The sequence below is a fragment of the Thamnophis sirtalis genome, unplaced genomic scaffold, assembly GCF_051295495.1.
Source record: "Thamnophis sirtalis isolate CommonGarterSnake01/CBP01778 unplaced genomic scaffold, rThaSir2_p1.2 scaffold_6, whole genome shotgun sequence".
NCBI classification, from domain to species: Eukaryota; Metazoa; Chordata; class Lepidosauria; order Squamata; family Natricidae; genus Thamnophis; species Thamnophis sirtalis.
Genome location: NW_028261386.1, coordinates 113,653,968 through 113,677,633, shown reverse-complemented (window position 1 = coordinate 113,677,633; position 23,666 = coordinate 113,653,968). Strand labels below are relative to the sequence as shown.

At 35.1% G+C, this 23,666-nt stretch overlaps 1 protein-coding gene across 7 annotated transcripts in view; it reads right to left on the bottom strand.

Moving 5' to 3' along the window:
* The window catches only part of EPHA7 (EPH receptor A7), a 161,863-nt gene that overhangs the window by 108,885 nt on the left and 29,312 nt on the right, over positions 1 to 23,666 (bottom strand). For all 7 annotated transcript variants that reach the window (XM_087718731.1, XM_087718733.1, XM_087718732.1 and 4 more), the window contains exons 4-5: positions 2,754 to 2,909; positions 1,625 to 1,960 (exon numbers count right to left, since the gene is read on the bottom strand). In XM_087718731.1, coding sequence (XP_087574857.1) covers positions 1,625 to 1,960; positions 2,754 to 2,909 — 492 coding nt within the window. The remainder of the gene's footprint in view (positions 1 to 1,624; positions 1,961 to 2,753; positions 2,910 to 23,666) is intronic.

The following is a 23,666-nucleotide window of genomic DNA, read 5'->3' as shown; positions in this document are numbered from 1 at the left end:
ATTCTGATTATTTCCTACACTGGAGCAAGGACAAGTCATCCCAAGCAAATAAATGTAACTAATTGACACCTACTATTAGTTAATTATTAATTATTTATTGACAGGTCATATGCACGGATATTTTTGCTTAATAAAATAAGCCTCTGCATTAAAAAATATTAAAAATTATTCCAATAATTACCACACAACGTGAAAACAGGCACATTGAAAGAGTGGATTACATGGGAATTGCATATGTGATGTTCCTTGCCAGTAAATATCTATTGTGAGCCGCCCGGAGTCCTTCGGGAGTGGGTGGCATACAAGACAAGACAAATAAATAAACTAAACTAAACATTTGGAAAGATGTGGTTGCATAAATGTCTGGTTGAGGATTGATGGGAAAACAAAAAGAAACAATGAAACAAAAGAAAAAGAATTCATCTAATATCATATGTACATCCCGTCTTATTCTCTGAATATAGTTTGCCTACTGTAAGCGTAACCTAAAATACAATATTCCCAAAATAGCTTTCTAGTCCAAAGTTATTCATCTGAACCTTGAAAAAAAATACTTCATCTAGGAATTTTACTGAAAACTCAGAAAGCAACTACAGTTACCAATCTCTTCTGCACGAACAATAAAAAGACATGAATTGCACAGCATTCTCAGATCACCATTTTATCAACAAGCAATTTATTATTTCACATACCTGAATAGGAAGTTTTCTATTTCAATATGCAAAATCACTAAAACACATTTTCCTCTTTGGGGACATTCTAGTTTGATATGATTTTGCCTGACATTTCACCTGTCAGATTATCATAAATATAAGCCACAAAGAATAATTGTAGTCTCACTGAATTTCATCATAAAATAACTGAAGCTACAAAATAAACTGGAAGCTTAATCTTAGAAAGAAGACCATGAATACTGAATGCACTAAGTAAATCAGGTATTTACTGAAGGCTTCAAATTGTTCCAAAATTAAATATAACTCTGAAAATACTAGATGTCATACTATAAAAAGGGCACATGGTTTCTTGATTGAATAGTGAAAACATTAGTAAATCATGTTGTCTCTGTTTTAGACATTCCATAATAAATTAAGAACACATGCAAAAATAATTTAAACTCACAAGGGACAATTCAACCAACATTAAGCACCTCAAAGCCCCACTGAAGCAAATTTAAGCAAACCTATAACTTATCTATTTCAATTAATGGAGCTGCAAAGTATTCAGCTATTACATCGTTTATATAAAGCTAACAGTTCTATCTTATTCCACACAGCGGAAAGAAAGAGATGTCTAATTTATCTGAATTGATTTAGTCATTGATCAAAATGCCTAAAGGCAAGCCTAGTTGTTGTCTCTTTGCTAACTAGTAAGCTAGCCTAACTAGTAAGCCAGTCTATATGCATCAAAATTCAGGCTGGCAACCATTCAGAATTTGACAACTTCAGGCCATCAGAAACCCAAATACTCTGACATAAAGCTATCTATGCAAACAGATCACACCAATAACATGCTACTGGTGATGTAGAGATGGATGCATTTTTGTGCAGTGAGCCTATAAGCCTCCTTTCAGTTGTTAACAATATAGTTCTCTTTGTTCTGCGTGCTGTAAAATATGACGACTTACCTGCTTGACCAGTGGTAACGGTAACAGCTGCAAAAAGCCTCTGGGAACGGCTTAAGTCGGAGACACCATTTAAAGCTTCAACTTCAAAAGTATAGTTAGCATGAGCCAACAGGTCCATGACGGTGACATAGTTGTCTACTAATCCAGTTTGCTGGGGCATATATCCAACATTGCTCCCACAGGGAACACATTCACCCTGTTCCCAGCTGCACCTCTTGCATAATACCCTGTAGGTCACGTCATTTCTTCCTCCGTTATCAGCAGGAGGGCTCCACTCCAAACTCACAGTAGTTTGGTTAATATTGAAAATAAGGTTCTGTGGTGCAGATGGCGGCCCTTTGTTAAATACAAACACAAAACAGGGATTGGGGGAGGGGGACAGAGATTGAAAGAAAAATCAGCAGGGAAAATTTAGCTCTGTTTTAATTACCCAAGCTAAAGCTCACCAGGCTTTAAACTTTTCATTTTATCTACCACACACTACCGAAAATTCCTACTTGAATTCAATTGACAAGAAGCCATATTTATTTTCCACTAAGGAAACAAAGGCAAGGCACTTTCTATGTATTTACTGCAGACCTTTTGCAGCTTTTCTTGTCTGAAATTAAAGGGTAAGTTAATGTGCCTCTGAAGCTGACTCAATGAGAGTTCCTCAAAATGAATTTGCTCCTTTCAAAATGCTTAAGTTGGAATAAATGTAAGTACTTAAAAAAAAATCTTCTGTAATGTGATTTACAAAAACATGGGGTACAGTTTCCTTTTTGAGAGGTCTGCAAATATTCATTAATTGAGCCACCAATGGCTTATTTTTCTTCTCAGAAATTCTTAATTTGATGTTGTGCCACCTTAGATATATCATGCTGAAAATATCTACGAGAATCATATTCTCCTTCTTTCAGTTATGTGTTTATTCAGCGTCTGCTTCAGGTTATGCTGAAAAATGCAGCCGTTAAATTTATTGGATTCTACATTGTTTCTTTCTAACTTTCTCCTCCTTTTGCTATTTTGCAAAACACATTTGAAAATGCTTCTACAGTTGCTTTGTGTCCTAACCAGAACTAAATGGGAGAATGGGAAATCAATGATTGTGATTGGCTAAGCAATAGGAAGCAACTCAAGAATAACTCACTTGTGCATGCAACATATGGTGGGTCAGTAGGTGCTCTGTAATAGCTGTCTTCACAATCACATCGCGAAGATCCTTCCCTGTCTGAAAAACTGTGCATTGGGCAGCGGGAGCACTGCAAATCTTGTGAAGATGACTTATAGAATCCACGTCCACAGGCTAAGAAAGAAGGAAACAAAACAGGTATCATTTTAAATATAACTTCTTTTAAACACACCTCAGTATCAGGTACAGAGAAAACATATGATATATGCTTTTAATGAAGACATTCACATTTTTGTCTGAAGCTGGAATTCTATTATTTTAGAGCTACCAGGCTGCAAAAATCTGGATTCCAAAAGATGGCCTTAAAATGATGGGACTTTCTATATCACTTTCTTATCATCCAGTGTTCATTCAGACTTTTGCAGCCCAGATTTATAGGTTTACTTGTTCTAAAGCCAGTTTCCAAATGAACTTGTTGAGCTAAATGAATTTGTTTTATTTAATAAATTTATATCCAGTCGCACGACTCTGGATAAACAATACGTTTTTCTGTCATCAAAAACCTGTTTCCATATAATATAGATTACTAATTCTGGTTGTTTCACACATTTGTTGTGAGGATTTCCAAAATATTGTACTTGAAGACCTTATGCAATTTTCAAAAGCAGAATATGAAATTTTTCAGCATTTTCTATTAGCTTATATCCAACCTGAGATGACATGAATTTTAATATCAACTCTTCATTGCTATTGTACGACCCTCACAATTCCATAAGCACAGAAATATTTTTCAAAAAAGATTGTATTCCTGTAACCATTCTTTACATATTATCTTTATGCTAGCAATGATCTTATCTTCTGAGATGTGAGTCTCATCCCTTCTCCCATAGTAAAAGAAATATTCATTTTAGAATCACCTGCAGTTTGTTCAGTTGGCAGAAAGAAACCAACAATAATAAGCAACTACTGTGAAAATATTTGGAGGGACACGCTGCAAGCGAACAGTCTTTGGAAAGCTCAGGCTGGCTGCTAGGAGGAATCTTTCCCAGTATTCTGGGCATGTACTGTATATGCATGCACAAAAGACAAATCCACTGAGACTGTTACTTAAGCAATACACCAGGTAGAGGGTTCAGAGCAGCTCTTTGTTCATAGAAAATAAAACAACCATGTATTATTTTAAATATGTGTCCCTCATAACAATATTAATGGCCAACTAAGTTATCAAAGTAATGGATTCATGCTTAAGGTTAATCTGTTAAAACAGGCCATCAACAAAACAATTATTTTCAAATTAGGAGGCAAGTGCAAGAAAAAAGCATTGGCCATGCCAGTTTTTAGCTCCTTGTAGTAGTCACTATCATTACAGCTGTAGTTGCTATCACTACAACGGTACAAGGATAACAGTATGCTTTTTGTGGCATTTAATATACAATTATGTGTTTGTAGGTCTGATGTGGGATATGTGCCAAGCTTCAGGAAATATGACTAGCTACTATACAATAACCACCTCACTGTAAAATGTTTCATTCATTCATCCATCCATCCATCCATCTATCAATGTGTCCATTCATTCACCTTATACATTCACTTATCTCAAATTCATGACTCTGGAAAGCTAACAACAGTAAAGAAAATCATTACAACACACAACACATAAGAAATCAGCATAACTATTACACAACCTAGATCTCTAAGCTAAATTGGTATGGAAGACATATTTTACTGGACAGTGCAGAAAAAAGACCCCAAAATCCACGAGAATCAGTCACACTAATAATTTCAACTAAACAATCCTCCATATACTTATTTGAAATGACAATAGGGTTTAAAAGCTATGTGTGCTTCCATCAAAAAGTTACACTGAATGCAAAAGTATGCATAGAACTTTTAATGGTTCTTCAGCAATAGTGTGAATGAAATTTTCAAATAGAACTATCTTCTGGCTGCACACTAGCAAAATATTTGCTATCACCTGCCAAGTATTTCTCAGATATGTTTTTCTCTTTCCAGAGAATAATACTGGAACTGTCATATATATATTCATAATGTCTATCAAAATTGACTCATTCACTATTGTTTACCCAATAGAGAAATGTCTCTTCCTGAAAAAGGTTTTGCTTTAGTTTTACATTTTAAAATGATGACTTGTAAATATCATAGTTTAATACATCAATTCTTTCATTATTCCCATCCCCCCACTCTCTGTGGGTGTTTCCCATATCCAATCAATTTTACTGACTATTACCTTTTTGCGCAAACACATCAAATCGACATAGGTACATTCAAATCATCAAGTGATGACAAAGTTAATATATATGCAAATCTCCACTATGGCAAACAGCTCACAAAAGTCTATGGCATAACTAAATTAAATTGGCAGCACAATCCTATAGATGTCAATTCAGAAGGTCTATTACATTCACTGGTTCTTGCTTCTAAGTAAGCAGATTAACAACGCAATTTTAATTTAAAGACATGATGAGTGAAAAGCTTAGAATGAAAATAAATGTTAAGTCACATCTACTAAGAGAAAGCACTTAGGACACCAGAACCTTGTCTGCAAAATGGTCTATTGTTCAAAATATGCCAGTCAAGGAATGAAAAGAGCAGAAGGGGAGGATAAATGAGAAGTCATATTATATCTCATACCAGCTGCCATTCACAAAACCATCAGAATCTTAAGCCAGAAAGAAAAGACCTTAACATTTCCCAGCACTTTTAATATAAGAGGAGTTCAGAAACAAAACTGGAGGGGGGGATTTGTTTACTAATTCAAATCATGTCAATTCTGAAACAGTTGAGGTTAGCATAAATTCAGTTAAATCAAGAATTTGTTTGCTTGCTTAAGACTGGGACATCAAACTCAATTCTTAACATTATCATTTTTTTATAAACCAATGCGAAACAGTTGTTTATACATGTAGGAAATATGCATTAAAAATAGCTTATGTTACAATTGTCTACATTTCATGGGTAGTGAATGGCTTCTATGAGCCATTGTCAATTGCAGATATTTTGTCATCAGTTTTAGAGAAACTGATGGGCTGATCATTAATAATACTGTGGTAGTGTATGTACTTTGGTTCTATTACCTATTTCAAGTCATTATTACTTGTTGTTACTTGGTTATTTTTCCTGATTGCTATATAATTTACTTATAATTTTGTTATATTGCTTTTAATCTGTTTTTAAGTATTGTCAGCTATCCAGACATGCAATACAGGTGAGAGTCCATTTAAATTCAATACATGTGTAAATAGTATGGATACAATCTCCTGTTCCTGAAAACAAGTGAATGATAGGTGCTAATAGTTCCATATGCCATTCAGCATAAAGTGGGACAGTGAAATATTATATATAAGATACATCTGATTTTGGAATCTGGACAGTCATAGCTTAATTCTATACCTAAATGGAAATCTATTAGTCAAGATGGAACTCCCCCCACACGCAAACACAAAATTTGGGGGAAATTGAAATAGCAGTATTTCACGGTACACAAAGTGAACAAATAAATGAACTCAAAAGTGATTCCTAAAAGATTAAACAAAGTGTATATACTATTGAAAATAATAGAGCTAAATTGTAAAATGTTGACATCTGATATAAATCACCAAATATGGAAAACACTAAAGTAAAATGATATTTTAAAAGACTTTGTTGAAATATGTTTGAATAGGTCTGGCTAGTAATGGGTTTGAAAGGCAACTGCACCAGCATTGAAACTTGTGTCAAAGGTTATTTACATATGGGGAAAATAACATATTAGTCCTTTAATAAAAATGTGAACCAAGTATAAATGTAAAACTGTGAAAAAATCATTTAAAAAACATAATACTAGTTTGTATGGGAAAGAGTGAATATGTGTGTGGGTGGAAAGAGAGAGAGGAGGAGGGAGAGAGGGAGGGAGAGAGAGAATGAGCGTGTTTAAAGACATTCTGGGATGAAATAACTCTATAGTACCATAGGACAGAGGTTAAATCAAACTTGAACAGAAGGAGATTCTTCATGGTTGAGTTAAAAAAAATGTTATCTGTGTGACAGGTTTATTTGCTGGAAATTTTTTCTTGGAGGGGCTACTAACAGAAATCCATAGCTGTGAGATTCCAAGTAGTAAAGCAAGAGTCACAGCACTGTGAAATGAAGCTGTCTCTATTAATTGCATACCCTGATCATCAGTGTAGGGTCTCAGCTCAGCTGATAGTTTGTCAAATCTGCCTGGCTGAACTTGAGGATTTGGCAATGTCACTTACCACTAAGTATAACTTTGGGGGAGGGGGACATGGCAAAAGCACCCATCTGAAATGAAAAAGCACTCGCAGAGGAAAAACAGATGACAGATTGTGAAGACAAGAGAATCACAGATGGAGTCCAGGTGGAACAAGGTTTACATTTGGTTTACTTTCATAGTTAAACAAGGCCTACCTAGCAGGTTAGAACATCCTGAAAGAAAATGTATTGGTGATTTGTGTGAAAACAAAACTTTTTATGTTGGAGAAAGGCTCCTGTATAAATAACCAAAAAAAATTGTAATGTCTTGTTTTTAAAAACAATGAAGCCCTAAACTTTGCAATGTATTCATAAAACATTTTAGCATATGATTAAGGTGCTTAACAAATGTTCACAGGGTTCTAATGTTACAGGGTTCTATATTCCATTTTGATAAAAATAAAATTATAATCACTATCAGACATTTAGATTTCCCCATTTTAGGTAATAGCCTATGCAAATTCAGAAAGAATACATCATTTTTCAATAACTGTGTCATTAGCAGCCTTAGAAACTGTTCCTAATTGTATCTGTCAGCAGCATGTACATGAACAAAACCACATTATTTAAATAATAACTTTTAAAAAGTAAAGGAGGCTTCATAGAGATTTCTGAGAGCAGCTTTTGAAGCAGTTCTATAATCCTAGAAACATTTTGGCTGCTTGAATAGGCTCATATATGTTCTTGATTACCATTCCAGAAGGAACTAAAGATATATAGTCCTATTAACCAATAAAAAATATCTTATTTTTTTAAAAAAAAATAATGTTACAATCAAAAAATAGTTAAAACAGAACAATTGGAGGTAGATTCATTGAATGGATGGAAAGTGTAGTTTAGATTGTGTTTGCAAAGCACACATGGGAAGATCTCACTTATTTCTAGAGAGAATCTTCTCTACTGAAGCTGCTTCCAGTTGAATTTTGGTGACTTGAACACACCAACCCACTGAAAAATCAAGGAAAAGATAAGACAGAATTGTTCAGAAGCTTTAGCTATTCACCAGTCTGCTTATTATACTATTTATTATATTGCCCTATATACACATAAACAAATGCATACAAACACACACACACACACACACACACACACACAATCTACCCTGGACCATTTTTTTTTATAATTCTTCCATTTTTTTATTGTTAGAATAGCTAATCGATTGCATCCAATGTTTTGTTTGAAAAGCAAGCATATTTAATTAAAAAATTACTTGCAATGTATTTATGTTCTGTATGAAATTTATACATTCTGTTGCTTTTCATGTAACAGTATTTCAAATGCTTTGATAGAACTGCCCCAAGACTAACCATGTCATATTCTAACTGAATCAGACTATACTCAAAATCGGATTGCTTAATTGTTGGTGGGGACGGACAAACTATGACTATGAAGGGCAACATCAGTCATGGGAAGATCCTGGAGATATAATGAACAACTGATGTCAGGATTGTAAGAAAATACAAAGTTTATTAGGTAATGGAAGCAACACACTTGTTGCATTCAGTCAGTGGTGGGAAGGCAAATTCATCACGATGTGTCAATACTTATGGATTGTTTAGCATTCATAGTTGGGTTCCAACTATCTAGTTCCAATCTGTATCCAGAAAATGAGATCAAGAGATTGATATTTCTGTATTCATATAAGTGAAAATAGGTATATGGTAACAACGAGTACAAGTAGTCCTTGACATGCCCATAATTGAGCCCAAAATTGCTGTTGCTAAGTGAGACATTTTAATTTTGTTATATTTATTATTTTTCTTGCCACATTCCCTAAGAATTCAATTGTTAAGTGATTCTGGCTTCCTCATTGACTTTGCTTGTCAGTTGATAAAAAGTGATCATATGACTTTGGGACACTGCAGCCATCGAAAATATTGCCAAGTGTCCAAATTTTGATCATGTGACCATAGTCATAAATGTGAAAATGGTCATAAGTAACTTTTTTCAGCGCTGTTACAACTTTGAACAATCACTAAGTGAACTGTTTTAAGTCATGGACTACCCGTATTTTCTGCTCCTCAAACTACATGCCATATCCAATGAGAGTCAGAAGGTAATAATGTGACCCGGGAGAGAAAAGGTTTCCTTTCATTGTTGGTAAAAATAAAAAATAGAAAGGATATTTATATTGAAAGGGGGGTATTTGCAAGTTGTTATCTCCTGAGATAAGAGAAAGCACACAAGCCACTTAGGTTAGCTAGCAACTAGTTTGAGCAAAATATCAAAACAGTTAACTGGCGACATGAAACAAAAGGCAAGCAAAATCAGGGAAGAAATGGGATACAGAGAGAGATGAAAGATGAACAAAAGATAAGAAAGGAAATAATGCTTTAATAACAACCTAACTTATCTAAATCTGTTTATCAAAGAACTTCATAGAGTAATAGCAATAGCACTTATACTTATATACCACTTTACAGTGCTTTACAGTCCTCTCTAAGTGGTTTACAGAGTCAGTATATTGCCCCCAACAATCTGGGTTCTCATTTTACTGATCTCGGAAGGATGGAAGGCTGAGTCAACCTTGAGCCTGATGATTTGAACTGCCAAATTGCAGGCAGCAGGCAGTCAGCAGAAGTAGCCTGCAGTACTGCATTCTAACCACTGCACCACTGCAGCTCTTATAAGAGACTTTGGAAATACAGTTATTTTATACAACAGCCATAGAATAGAAAAGGAAAGTAGGCTACCAGGTGATCATACCAATGTGATGGATAAGGAAGATGTATTCAAAAGTGTGGTCCATTTTATCCTCAGAGACTATTCTTAAATACAGGTAGTTCTTACAACTACAATTGGGACCAGAATTTCTGCTGCTGAGCAAAGTGGTTCTTGAGTTAGTCATGTCCAAATTAATGACACTTTTTCCCACAGTTGTTAAGTAAATCATGAAGTCATTGACTTGGTTTGTCAGAAGCTGGTTAGGAAGATTGCAAACAGCAATCACATGACCCCAGGGCACTGCAATAATCATAAATGCATGCTGGTTACAAAGCACCCAAATTCTGAACACATGACTATAGGGAAGCTCTGATGGTCATAATTCTAAGGATGGTTATAAGTACTTTTTTCAGTGTCATTGTAACTTCAAACAGTCACTAAAGGAATGGCTTTAAATCAGGGGTGAAAACAACTTACCTTCGCTATCAGTTTGCAAATGTGAGCACATGCGCCACCTCCGCATATGGGCAGGACCTTTCGTGCAAGTGCAGAGCATCAAAAACAGAACATGATTATGTCCGGGTGGGTAGGCAGAGCCTCCCACCGCACCGCTACTGGTTCGCCCAAGCCGGATAGAGCGGCTGAATTAGTCTATTAGCCTATTCTAATTTATGCTTCCAATATGGCCTTTAACAGTGTAGCTGCTATTTTAATACAGCACTGAACCACTGAAGCCAATGAAGATGCTTTATCCTAGCTGCTATTAAATTATTCAATACAAAACATAGCTGCTGCCCAGCTATGTTATGCAACATTAACATAGATGGGATCTGATTTTAGTTTTGATAAATTGCAGTCTGGGTTTCTGAAAATTCCCACTTATGTCACCCAGATGTGTCCCCGGTACAGCATACAAGCTGGTCAAGGTTCACCAAGATGGAGGCAAGGAATTGGCAATTAATTCTACTTATATGGTTAAAATCAGCCCCTCTAAATGGGTTGATTTTCCTAATTAAAAGGGATAAATGTAAAACTAGAAAGTGGATGCATGTGATGAGTACAATAAGCCTAATTGGTCTGTCTCCTGAGTTTCTGCTCAATTAGGGTTTGGCTAAGGCCAATGAATTAATTTGCTGACAGATTGGAGACAAAGAGTTGCAATATGAACTGAGCTGTATTACAAAGATTCCCTGGTCACTGGGGGCAATAGAGGCTCACCACCTCCAAAATATTTGTATTCTCATACTTATTCCAATTACAGAAATGCTTTTTTTAACCAACGCTTGCTTTAACACTCTCCTTTCTATCAGGCTCAAAAAAAACCAAAAAACAGTATTCAAGATGCAGTGACCATGTAGATCAGGTGGAACATATTTGTGTTTTTTGCTCTGAAAGGATGGTTATTCCAATCATTATTAAATAAGTTCCCTGGTTACCCTGAGGAATTTAATATAACTTATAGTTCGCATACTGTATATGTTATTTTGTGGCAAAATTTTGCTACATAGACACAGGGGTATACACCAGTGGTGGATTGCCAATATTTTACTACCGGTTTGGGCACGCTCGCATGCGTGCACATCAGGGGTGGGTTTCAAAAATTGTTCGAACCTACTCTGTGGGCGTGGCCTCCTTTGTGGGAGTGGCTTGCTGCCCATGTGACCGGATGGGAGTGGCTTGCCACCCATGTGACCGGGTGGGCGTGGCCTGCCACCCATGTGACCTGGTGGGAGTGGCCAAGACGATGTTATTACTAGATATTACTAATTACTAGATATTATTAATATTACTAGATCATTATTAATGCATAGATAACTGTGGGACATTACACACCCACCCACACCCACAAACTATGACAGTGCTAGGAAAACACCCAAAAAATAAAAATCCCCCCCCCCAAAAAAAAAGACTGCCAATGAAACCAGGTTTTTTTCCCTAAGCCTAAGAACAGGAAAGACAAAGTCACTGGAATAAAAACCATCAAGGTAATGTGGAAAATTATAAAGGGCAGGCACTCACAGAACCATCAACCACCTCAGAATTACCTAAACGAGGGTGAAACACACTGCCTTGCAACAAACCTGGCCTGCCCATAGAAAAGCAGCCACTTTGAGACACATAAACCTGGTCTAAACACTTAAAAGCAACATATTGCATCACAAATAAAACATTTGCAAAAAGGAATAACATTTCTTGTAATAAACATTCTATAAACAATAAATAAATAAAAATTCCCTAAACTAATTAAAAACCACCACGTTCAGAGAACACCAAAGGACCCCACAGTCCTCTCCCTCCTTATCTTTTTCTTTTTTGTCCTAACTTTCTCCTCCTCCCCCCCCAACCCCACTCCCTTCTAGCACTGATGATGTTACCAAAGAGGAGCTCTCACAGGGCAAAGAGCTTCCCGCTACAGGCACAATCTATCTGCAGTAATAAATGACTGCAAGCAGCAGCTTCAGTCACCTGCTCGCATCTGACAGTTGCGTTTGGGAGCGGAGGTGGTGGCAGCAGAAGTGAGCACAGATGGGATGTCCCCGCTTGCTGAGTAGAACGAGGCGGCGGGGATGCGTTGTTTCAGGGTGCCCCAAGCGCCGGCTCCTCTGAGTGTAGCCCATTCCCCCTCCCAAGAAGACCATTTTCTTTTTAAAAACTCCTCTGCAGACGATCTTGAAAACCTGCGAGGGATTCCCCCCCCCCATTCCTGATTGCCTGTAGCCTTGGAAGCTTCCGAAACTTAACAGTAAAAGCAATTAAGAACTTCTCTCGCGCGTGAGATTTTCTTTATTATGCAAACGCTTGCTTTAAGGCTGCAGGCACCCAGGGAGGGGGGCAGGGGGAATCTGCCTATCTGTCCCCTTCCAAAGCAACCTTGCAGGATTTCAAGATCATCCGGAGAGGCTTTTTTTAAAAAGAAAATCCTGAAAAGCCACAAGATTTGGAGAGATGGGAAGCTGGTCTTTTGGGGGGGGGGAATACCAGAACCAGGAGCGCAGCCCATTCCCCCTCCCAAGAAGACCCTTTTCTTTTTAAAAATGCCTCTGCAGACGATCTTGAAAACCTGCGAGGGATTTCCCCCCCCCCCATTCCTGATTGCCTGTAGCCTTGGAAGCTTCCGAAACTTAACAGTAAAAGCAATTAAGAACTTCTCTCGCGCGTGAGATTTTCTTTATTGTGCAAACGCTTGCTTTAAGGCTGCAGGCACCCAGGGAGGGGGGCAGGGGGAATCTGCCTATCTGTCCCCTTCCAAAGCAACCTTGCAGGATTTCAAGATCATCCAGAGAGGCGTTTTTTAAAAAGAAAAACCCCGCAGGCACCCAGCGACAGGGGCTAGGAGCTAGGAACCCGGAAGTTAATTACTTCCGGGTTCACTGACGAACAGGTTCGCAAGAACCGGTGCGAACCGGGAGGAACCCACCCCTGGTGCACATGCTCAAAAGCATCGGGGCGGGGTGGGTGGAGCCACTACTACCGGTTCACCCAATCCGGACTGAACCGGGAGCGGCCCACTGAGATCACCAACACAGGAGAGAATGACCAGCTGTAGACAGAATTGATAAATGTTTTCAGTGTTTTTACTTTAATCATTTTACTAAAAAAAAATTTTTTTAATTTTTTTTAATTTTTAGAAAATTAAATTTTCTAGCTTTTTGTTTTATAACATTGATTTGTTTTTAGATTCAGCAATATTCTGTTAATTATTGACCATATTTCAAAGACTGCATTTCTGATATTCAGGTTTCTTATAATCCAGATTATTTTACAAAGAGCATTGCAAATTATCAGATACCTATGGGCACTGTTGCTTGATGACAGTTTCTGATGTGTTTCATAAATATTCTTAATAATGAATAATGTGTATGGATGAAGGAAAGACAGATGATCCAAGAAAAATTGTAAAATTTGTAAAATTGACTGGATATGGGAAAAGGCACACATATATATCGAAGAATCCAATAAAGAATTGTAGAATATTTTATCAATCTATGCCTATTTTCAGTGGAACATGCATACCATGAAAAGTAAAATTAATCTACTAAATTAAATCACTGTTCTATTTTACAATGTCTGTGGATTACTGATAGGCAGCAAAAACTGTGAGATCATAATTTCAATTATTTTGCTACATGAAAATAATTTATATTTATACTCAACAAAAATAAACATGAATACTAAATATCACAAATACTGCATTTAAGGGATTACAACCTCGGCACTTAATCCAAACAGATTAAAAACAATCTAGGAACAGATTCTGCACCAAAAAGGTCATGTAGCTTCAGTTCATGCTCTCTCAAATGATGTTCTCAATATCTCATCTAATAACTACTGTTCACCTGTGCCATTAAGCGCTAATATGGCATCTGTCATTCAAGAGAACTGCAATATAAATAAATCATCTTCAGAGACAGTGCAAGGAAACAGGACCGGTAAATACATACATACATACACACACATACATAAGACATACATGCATACATACATACATACATACATACATATCGATCCAGTAAACTATGTACTAATCTACATAGTGTTTTTCAGAAAAACAAATGACTTGGCTTACATATCAGCCAGCAACAGCTGATCCATTAAATTTTATTTTAAATGTAGGAATATGATAGCTAAGCAAGATCAATTAGTTCAAAGCAAAATATAGTTTCTGTAATTACTTCCTATCTCTTTACTAGAAGTGGCTCTAAGTTTATCTGTACGGGGAAGCAATTATATGGAATGCATATGTTTTATTTTGGATTTTGTGAGAGGGAAGAAGAAGATAGCAGAAAGATGCATTGGTTATCACTTATTAAGGAAGCATTAAGGATTTTGTGTGTGTATGTGCGTGTGTAGGCTAGCCCATTTTTAGATCTTTTGTTTGCCTTCACATATTCATTTTCCAAAATTCCACAAAGATGGGCAGAGTGAAAAGGAAAAGCAGCATTAAATAATCAATTTATGCCAATGCTTAATAGTTTAGATAAAGTATTTATGTATAATGGCATTCACATATATAAACACAGATATAAATATTCAAATTATTACAAAATATTATTTTATAAAATTAGGGGGGAAAGACGGCTTTACTGCTTTTAGTTAATACTAGCAAGAAAAAATGCTTCAGTTCTTTCAAATTCTGGACTCCTGTCTTAAAATTTATATAAAGTTATATAAAGAAAATTGAAATAACCAGTACAAATTCTTTTCTATATCATACTCTTATAGCAATTTATAAAGCTAGATATTTCACAGTCTCAGCCTCAACTGAAAGCATGAAAAACAGAATCTCAGCAAGCCCTAATTATCACAAGAATCGTTCTGCTTCAGGTTTTTTATTATACCTATAAATCTTGATATGTGAAATAAAAAAAGATTTTCTCACAAATCAGCATTTTCTTCTTTGTTCAATAAAAACTTCTAAAACATTTCCAAGTTATTCAATAGACTTCAGGGATGCTGTTCCATGTTTATTTGATTGCTGGCCATTTGCATTACTGTTAAGTTTTGGTCTTTCCTCTACTCTTAAAAAAGACTAATTTATTCCTTATTATAAAAAACACAACAGTATTATATTCAGTACTAGAATTTGGGCAATGCCTGAAATAAAATAAATTCCAATTGTAAGAGTCAGAAACTGTGAAAAAGAAATCTCCACTCATTTTGTAAAACACCTACAAGTAAATAGAATCTTATTTCTCTAAATGTTTTGTACCATTAGATATTTTAATTCCTAAAAAAACCACGAGGTTTGATGAAGATATGAAAGCATCTTGTCTTAATAGTTAAATAGTATTTTATAGGATCACCTTTTATAAATATTTTTTGCAGTTGGATTTCAGTATTTACACTTCAGTCAAAAAATAACTGATAGATTAAAATCACAACTACTAAGACTAAACAGATACAAGTATTCCTCAATTTATGACCATAACTGAGTCCAAAATTTCTATTGCTAAGCATGAGTTGTTTGGTGAATTTTGCTCCATTTTACAACCTTTTTGCTCCATTTTACGAACTTCCTTGCCACAGTTGTTGACTGAATCACTTAACAGTTGTAAAATTAGTAACATGGTTATTAAGTGGCTTCTCCATTGATTTTGCTTATCAGGCAGTCGCAAAAGGATCACACTGTTAACCATCATAACTGTAAGTCAGTTGTCAAGCATCTCAATTTTGATCATGTGACCATGGAGATGCTGCCATGGTGTGAAAAACAATCATCATTCACTTTTTTCAGTGGCTTTGTAACTTTTAATAGTCACTAAATGAACTGTTGTAATTCAAGGACTTTGTATTGCAAAACTTACCAAACCCAGCATCAAATTTAGGGTTAGGGTTAAAGTTAAGTTAAACTGGAGATGAATTTCTTTTAAATTCCCTGTCCTCCTCAAATACTGACATACTTTTCTAACTAGCAACAAGTTCAGCCATACATGCAATGGTAAAGGAGCTGTTTTATTCAAAAATTCTTCAGTTTCTGCAGCATAAAAACAAAAGTTAGACTCTTTTTGGATTAATTTATTTCTATTTCTTTAGAAAAACACTTCAGCTATAAAAAAAAGGATTAGCTTATTAATGCGCTACTAAAATCACTATGCATTGTTCATGTCTTGAAAACTTGACATGGAAAATTAGACAATGCATATAATGATTTCTTTAACAATTTAAATAGTTTGCTAATGACAGAAATATAAAATCTTGACTTTTTTGTTTAAAAAAAATTGCTGGCTTTGACATTCCTCCCACATAAAATTCTCTCTGAACTTTTTCTCCATTTTTAAACATACGTAAAAAGATGAGAAATAAAGTTTATTCACTGCTTTTAATTTTTACCTTGTCACAATCTTCTTCTGGCTGTCAACCATGGAACCCTGACACTGGCATCACAATTTATTTCAACTTTATGAATTTATAAATTAAATACACCAAATAACAGTAAAAGAGATACATCGTATCTTTTTTCTTGGATGAATGGATGGAAGAATGAAAGGATAGTTGGATGGAATCAAACAACACAGAGAACAGGGGACACACAAAGACACACTCACGTACTCAACTCAAAATACTAAGCACAGATAATACTCTTGCCTCCTATTTTCTCCACAACTAAAACTAAAACATCATAGAAACCAAAAACCCTTTAAACAGAGTGTCTTTAAACATAATTGCCTCAATCCTAAAACACGTAGACTTTATTAACAAGTAATAAACATGCTAACAAAACTTTAAACACAACTTTTTAAACATCTTGGAAAAAATGCCATTGTACAAAGTGACTCTGTGTTTAATTGTTTTAACTTAAATTATTTTACAGCCAATAGAGCAAAAAACTAGGAATACTCTTATCATAGAATATACATTACATTACATTAAATAGAAATAGCTACTCCTATGGATCAGGATTGTGAAAATAGGGGAGATAATAATAAAATTGAGAAAATGAAAGAATTTACCTGTTGCCAGATTATTTGACTTGCATTTCAATAATGATTGACTGCATTTACCATGTCTCTTTAGCCCTAACTCACCACTGCCTTTTCAAAAAAAACCCTGAGTTTTATTTAGAGGTTAAAAAGAAAGACCAGGCAGGTATCCTGAGATATTTTTTCCATTCCGATTGTATAAATGAGAACCTCCAACATATTAACTTTATGTTAGAGACACTCAATATTACCTTAGCCTGTGTGGAAATAAGCAGCAGTTAATTTTAGCAGATTTATTTACTCCCCCTCTCAAAAGAAAAAAGAAAAAAAGTATGTAAATCATCATGAAATGAAATAAGGATTTAGGCTTATAGTTTATTATCAGAACTTTATTTATGGAATGAATTATATGAATATTGCTTATAATATATAAACTTTAACATCACAATGGAAAAATAGAATGCAAATTAAATTTTAAAAATGGAATAAAAAATGGAATAACAACTTGCACATTTTATCTATATTAGAGAAGCTAGGTATTTCATCAAGATAAAAACTACTTTTCCTATATATCTTGTGTTTCATACTACTAATATACCTTTGAAAACAAAACTAGCATAATTAAAATTCATATTTATTAAACTAAGTATAAATGCAATAAATGTGGTTAACATAATTTGGGAATTTTTTTTTGAATTTCAGATACTTTGAAATCAGAATGAGCTTTGAACACTTATACTTTTATTTATACTCCCCTCTACCTCATTCCCCTTTTTTGATACATGTATTTTAAATAAATGGATAAATTGATAAATATACATTTACCCATTTATTTTGGAAGTTACAAGAATCTGATCCTTCCTCCAAATATCCTAATATATGAAGGAAGTATTAATTTTTCACCATGCTAAAGAAACAATATGCTTGAAAGACTATTAACTATAATCTGAAAATGCCTAAAGATGTTTTGTATTCAGTTATCAATTAAAATATTTTTGCAACTTTTCCCAACAGTACTACTTGCTCAGTAGTTTATTCATACACTTTAACATGCATTCCATTAGTAACATTAACATTTTGTACTTTATCTGAAATGAGTGTGTAAAAAAACTATTTGAAAATAGATGTGAAATTAAATAAACTGAGGTGAAATTTATGGCTACCCCCCCCCCATTCTACACAGAGCTTCCTCTGCTTGTGTCAAATCTACATAACGGAAATCTGTCTTTCAGCTATGTCACTATTTCATACCCATATAAACAGCAAACTTAAAGTGATGATGAATATTGTATCTCCTATATTAATAGTCCACACTGCAATGAGATCAATACAATGTAATCCTATTTGTAAATGTGAAGTCATAAATTATTTAATGCTTGACTCATAATTTTAGCAAAAGGAAGAAATAGCTGAAATATACAATAAAAAGCTGATATCCTAAGCTATTTTTAATCTATTTATGCCCTAGTATGTTAATACCAGTCATTTATCACAAGATAGTAACATGCATGCTGACCTAGCAATATAGCTTATTGCAAAGGCACAACAGATACTCACTAATAGCTCAAAGTGTTATTAACACATCGTAGTGAGAATAAACATACAATGTATTTTTAATGAGTTTTAAATGGGTTACTTTTCTGCAGCATCAGGAATGTTTTTAACTTTCAGACATACAGTACACATTAGAAACTTTGTATGTTCTTTTTAATGCCAAGAATACGAAGGGATAAGAAATATCGCTTCTAGCCCTCCTTTTTTGGGGGGGGTGAGGAAGCATGACCAAAAAAAAATCAGTTTAACTATATAGGTTGATAAGGAATTAAACTATAAGGTGAGCAGATCACTTTGTAAGACCAAAAGATGTTACTGAGGAAGAGATACCAATAGCTATTGATACCTCTACTAACTACTAAGAGCTGTTTGCTTGATGAGTTTAACCCTTTCTTTGAAGCCTAAGAAGGCATTTTTAACCTGTACAACAATCTCTTTCCCTCCTCTCATCTTCATTCAGTTCATTCTCTTTCCTAGCAGTGTTTTCTGTAACTTTTTTTTCCCTTCTGGAGTTTTTCTCCCTTTTCAGGTGCTTATTTATGTCAAAAGTAAACAGGAGTAGCATATGCATGTGAAATTGTATGATATGGGTTTATAGGGTTTTTATGTGTAAGAGAAAATAATGGGTGGAAGACAGTTCAGTATTTTGGGTTCACAGGCAAAAAAAGTGCTTAAAAGCACACTCACAAAATTTGTCTGCAACTCATTAAAATAGCTACACCTTTCTTCTAGGATTGCAGGGCTATTAACTGCAGCATAATAAATGAGTGAAAATCCAAAATTACTATGCAGATGTACACAGGAAGGTGGCAGCTCCAGAATTAGTAAGAAGTTGGGTCAGGACCAGAACTTTTATATATTTTGTCTACTATTCTTTTAGTGATACAGAACCTTCATGTATTCAGTGTCCTCTTTTTGATTACAGATAAAGAAAACAAATAAAGAAGACCATTGTCTATTCCCAAATTGAATAAAACGAAACACTTTTCCAAACTGCATAAAATTCTCTTGAAAGCTCTGCCAATAAAATAGTCTTGACTTGTTTTCATTAATCTTGCACTTTGTGATTAGTTCTTTAGCTTGGCATGCAAGAACATTTTAAAAAATGTCTTAAAATCTCCTCTTTCTCTTACTAGCTTAATACCTCATGTTTCTGTAGTCTCAAAATAGCTAAAGTCTGCATTTCTACCATTTTCTTCTCTCTGTCATTGTCATCCATGGGTTATATAGATATTAAAGGCCTTTTTTCACCTTACACATTTATTATGACTCACTGCATATTCAACCAGATGTTTAGGTTGGATTGACATTTTTATCCACTTATAGAGTCCTTCCCTGGGCTAGGGAGATGTTGCTGTATGATGGTGTTAAAGTATTGTTGCAGGATATAACAACATTTTCAAAACAAAGCTTTTGTTTGTAATTTACCATTGATGATTTGGCCAAGGTTGATCGTATACAAATGGTATTCTAAATACTTTTGGATGACACCCAAGGCATCTATTACTATTGGTAATTTCTTTTGCCACAGTCATTCTATTCCTACTTGCAGATCTTCACGTTTTATGATTTTTCTCCAGTTCTCTCTCTTCTAGTCTGCTATCTCCAGGTTCTGTAATATCCACTATCTAGACTTTTTTGCCTTTCTCATCAATCAATGTTAACTTTGTGATGTTATGTGGTAGGTGTTTGTCTGTTTGAATTCTAAATTCCCAGAGTACAATACTTTAGCAACAGGTTTAAAACAACACACCATACACTCAAACTTGGTGGGGCTGGACCCCGTTCATGAAGTCAACAGCCTCAGGCCTGCCGGAATAGCCAGGTCTTAGTAGCTTTTCGGAAGGCCGAGAGAGTGGGAAGGGTCCGGATCTCTATGGGAAGGTCGTTCCACAAGGCCGGAGCAGCTACAGAGAAGGCCCTCCCCTGAGGGGTCAACAGCCGGCATTGTCCGGTCGACGGCACCCGGAGAAGGCCCAGCCTGTGAGATCTTATCGGCCGTTGGGAGGTATGTGGCAGGAGGCGGTCTCTCAGATATCCAGGTCCTAGGCCATGTAGGGCTTTAAAGGTAATGACCAGCACCTTGAAGCGCATTCGGAGACCGATAGGAAGCCAGTGCAGCTCGCAGAGGATAGGTGTAACATGGGTGTATCTAGGTACACCCGATATCGCTTGCGTGGCTGCATTCTGAACCAACTGTAGTCTCCGAACACTTTTCAGGGGCAGCCCCATGTAGAGTATCTGTTCTTTGTCTGTTCCATTTTCCCATCCACTTCTTGCTTGCAAGCGATATTTTTTTGTTGCTACTTTGTCACACTGTTGTTTGTAAGCAGCATGTGGGATCTTCTTGCAGCAGCTATGAGTCCATTGTTTCTTCAGCTTTTTTGAGGCCATATTTGCTATCTATTCAATCTTCCCAATTCTGGCTTTGTATGCCTTTGTTCTTAAAGCTTGGACTTATGAGGTCAGAATCAGTCCCTCTATCTCTTTCTTCAACTTCCCCTGGTCTTAACTATCATCAGGTATTCTTATTATCTGCTCTACCTTCTTATGATGATGATTTAATAAGGAGCATCATCATTCTTGTTGGGTATTTCTTTTATATCTATGTTGTACTGTGTACTGCCCAGAGTTTCTTAAGTGCATGTCATTACTTTTTTCATGAATAAATAAATAATCACAACATAGCCTATCATTTAAATTCATATGTGACTGTAGATATTGAACCAAAATCTCTTGATCTCATTTTCAGATATAGAAAGTAGTAAGGTGTTCCTTTTCTAGAAACTGAAATATATTTCTTTTTGAAATATGCTTCAGGTATTAATTGAGGAGAGCTGTAATTAGCAGTAAACTCAGACCATTCAAGAAAGCATAACATAATGTATTATGGGGGACTGATATTTGATATTATTACTCCTCCCTCAATTCAGTTCAATCCTTTTTCAGGACCAAGTCTTCTTTGATTTTATGCTTCTGAGATGCAGATGAGTTGCTGGAGATAGTTATGACAATAACAAACCTTGACCTTGATAGTTGTATAGCCAATTTTCTTTAAATGAAGCTATAATGGTATGTCAATCTGATGGTGCTTTTAAACTAATAAACATCTTACAAATACAACAAACAAAATGCTGTTTACAAGTTTCTCGTAATTTGTGTATAATAAATTTGAGTATTCTTATCAGAATAATCTAGCATAATAAATTCAAAAATGAATATTCTAGAACATATTATTATTGTAGGTTTTAAAAATAAAAAACTGAGGGAAATGAAAATATTTGCTGGACTCACACAATGATGGACAAAATATTCCTTGTGAAACTTCAGCTCTAAAATATTCCATCAATTGGTCCACGTAAACTTTAGTTTTATTTTAACATATTAGGATATGGTTAATTGCCTGATTCAAGCTGTTATTTAATTAGACAATTAAACTTTTTAATTGAATAATGCAGACTACTTATTATAAACTATTCTACTTACACTCGCAATTGATTTTATTTTACCTTTTCTCCTACAATATTAAATTTTTCAAATGCAATTTTGATGTTTATTCTTTGTGAACATAATTATCTTCAGAGGTGCTAAAGGTTGCATGGAGCTTCAAAAACCCATTTCCTAGAACTCTAGAGAACAAAGCAATTTTTCATGCTTTAATTCCATTTTTTTCTCCTTTTCCTTTTTCTACTGATGTAACTGTCAGAGAAATCACAGCTGTGCTGACAATGCAATACATGTTGAACTCCAATCCATAAAGACCTTTCCTACAGAGACCCAGAGAAAGAAAAGGTGAAAATTACCTATTATTCTGAATTACAGAAATGGGTCAAAGTTTGCCTTTTAGAATCTTGCCCCACTGCCAGTGAGATTAATCAGGATAAAAATAATTCTAACTCTTCAGGATATGCTATCTTCTCATTCCCTACATGAAGTTTTGCTTAAATCTCTTGGTATGAAGTACTGGACAGAGTGGCAAATTAAAGCTGGCAAGGGAGGCAATATTGAAACAATTGTTGGTAATACTAGTTTATCTTTCTCTTACACTGCTCCAGAGGGGGGGAACCCTGCCACTTCCTCAAAAATTCACAATTCACAGCTAGAGATGTCACTATTGTTGTAATGAATCTTTTGCTGACATTTGGTACAAAGAATCTTTACTTCTTTTCTTCACAGGAAAAACAAACAGAAGTGTTCCTTTAACCAAACACATTCCATTTGCATTATTTGAGGATCACTTGTTTGGTTTCTGGCCTATGAAGACACTAACATTTTGAAAACTAGATCAAAAAAGCAAAATACCTATTCAATATTGAAAACCAAAAATACTGTGGCAGCTTTTTGTTTTGTTTTCCAAAAATAAAAAATAAAATAAAGCAACTCAAACTTTAACTATAAAACAGTGCTGTCTATATTTACCCTTGTACCATACAAAATGGATTTGTAGCTTAGTCAGCTGCAATATGAAAACAGTATTGTAAACATTTGGAAAACTTAGTATGTCAAATTGGTATCTTCCAATTCTGTCGATTTATCAGCAAGCTTCGTTGTCAAAATTTCTTCTATCTCCCTCCTTTCTAGATTAGTAAACAGTGGACTAGAATTTTTCCAGCTATGATAAGGTTTTTCAAATATTTGAATATAGCAATTGCATCATTTAGTACTTATTCTGTAATCTAAGGATATCCAACTTTTTTATCCATCCATCCCATTTATATAGTCGTCAAATGTTACTCTGGTAGCATACAATAAAAATAAATCATAAAAAGAAATAAATCTTAAAAACCATTCCATAAGAAAACACCAATATTGTTATTAACTAATATCTTAACATTTTTCAGAATTTGTTTTGTTCTCCTTCTAAAAACATCCCTGATTATCAATCCTCTTTTAAGGAACATGGTATCAATTTAAGGGACGTGGTGGCTCAGTGGCTAAGACACTGAGCTTGTCGATCAGAAGGTCGGCAGTTCAGTGGTTCAAATCCCTAGTGCTACGTAATGGAGTGAGTTCCCATTAC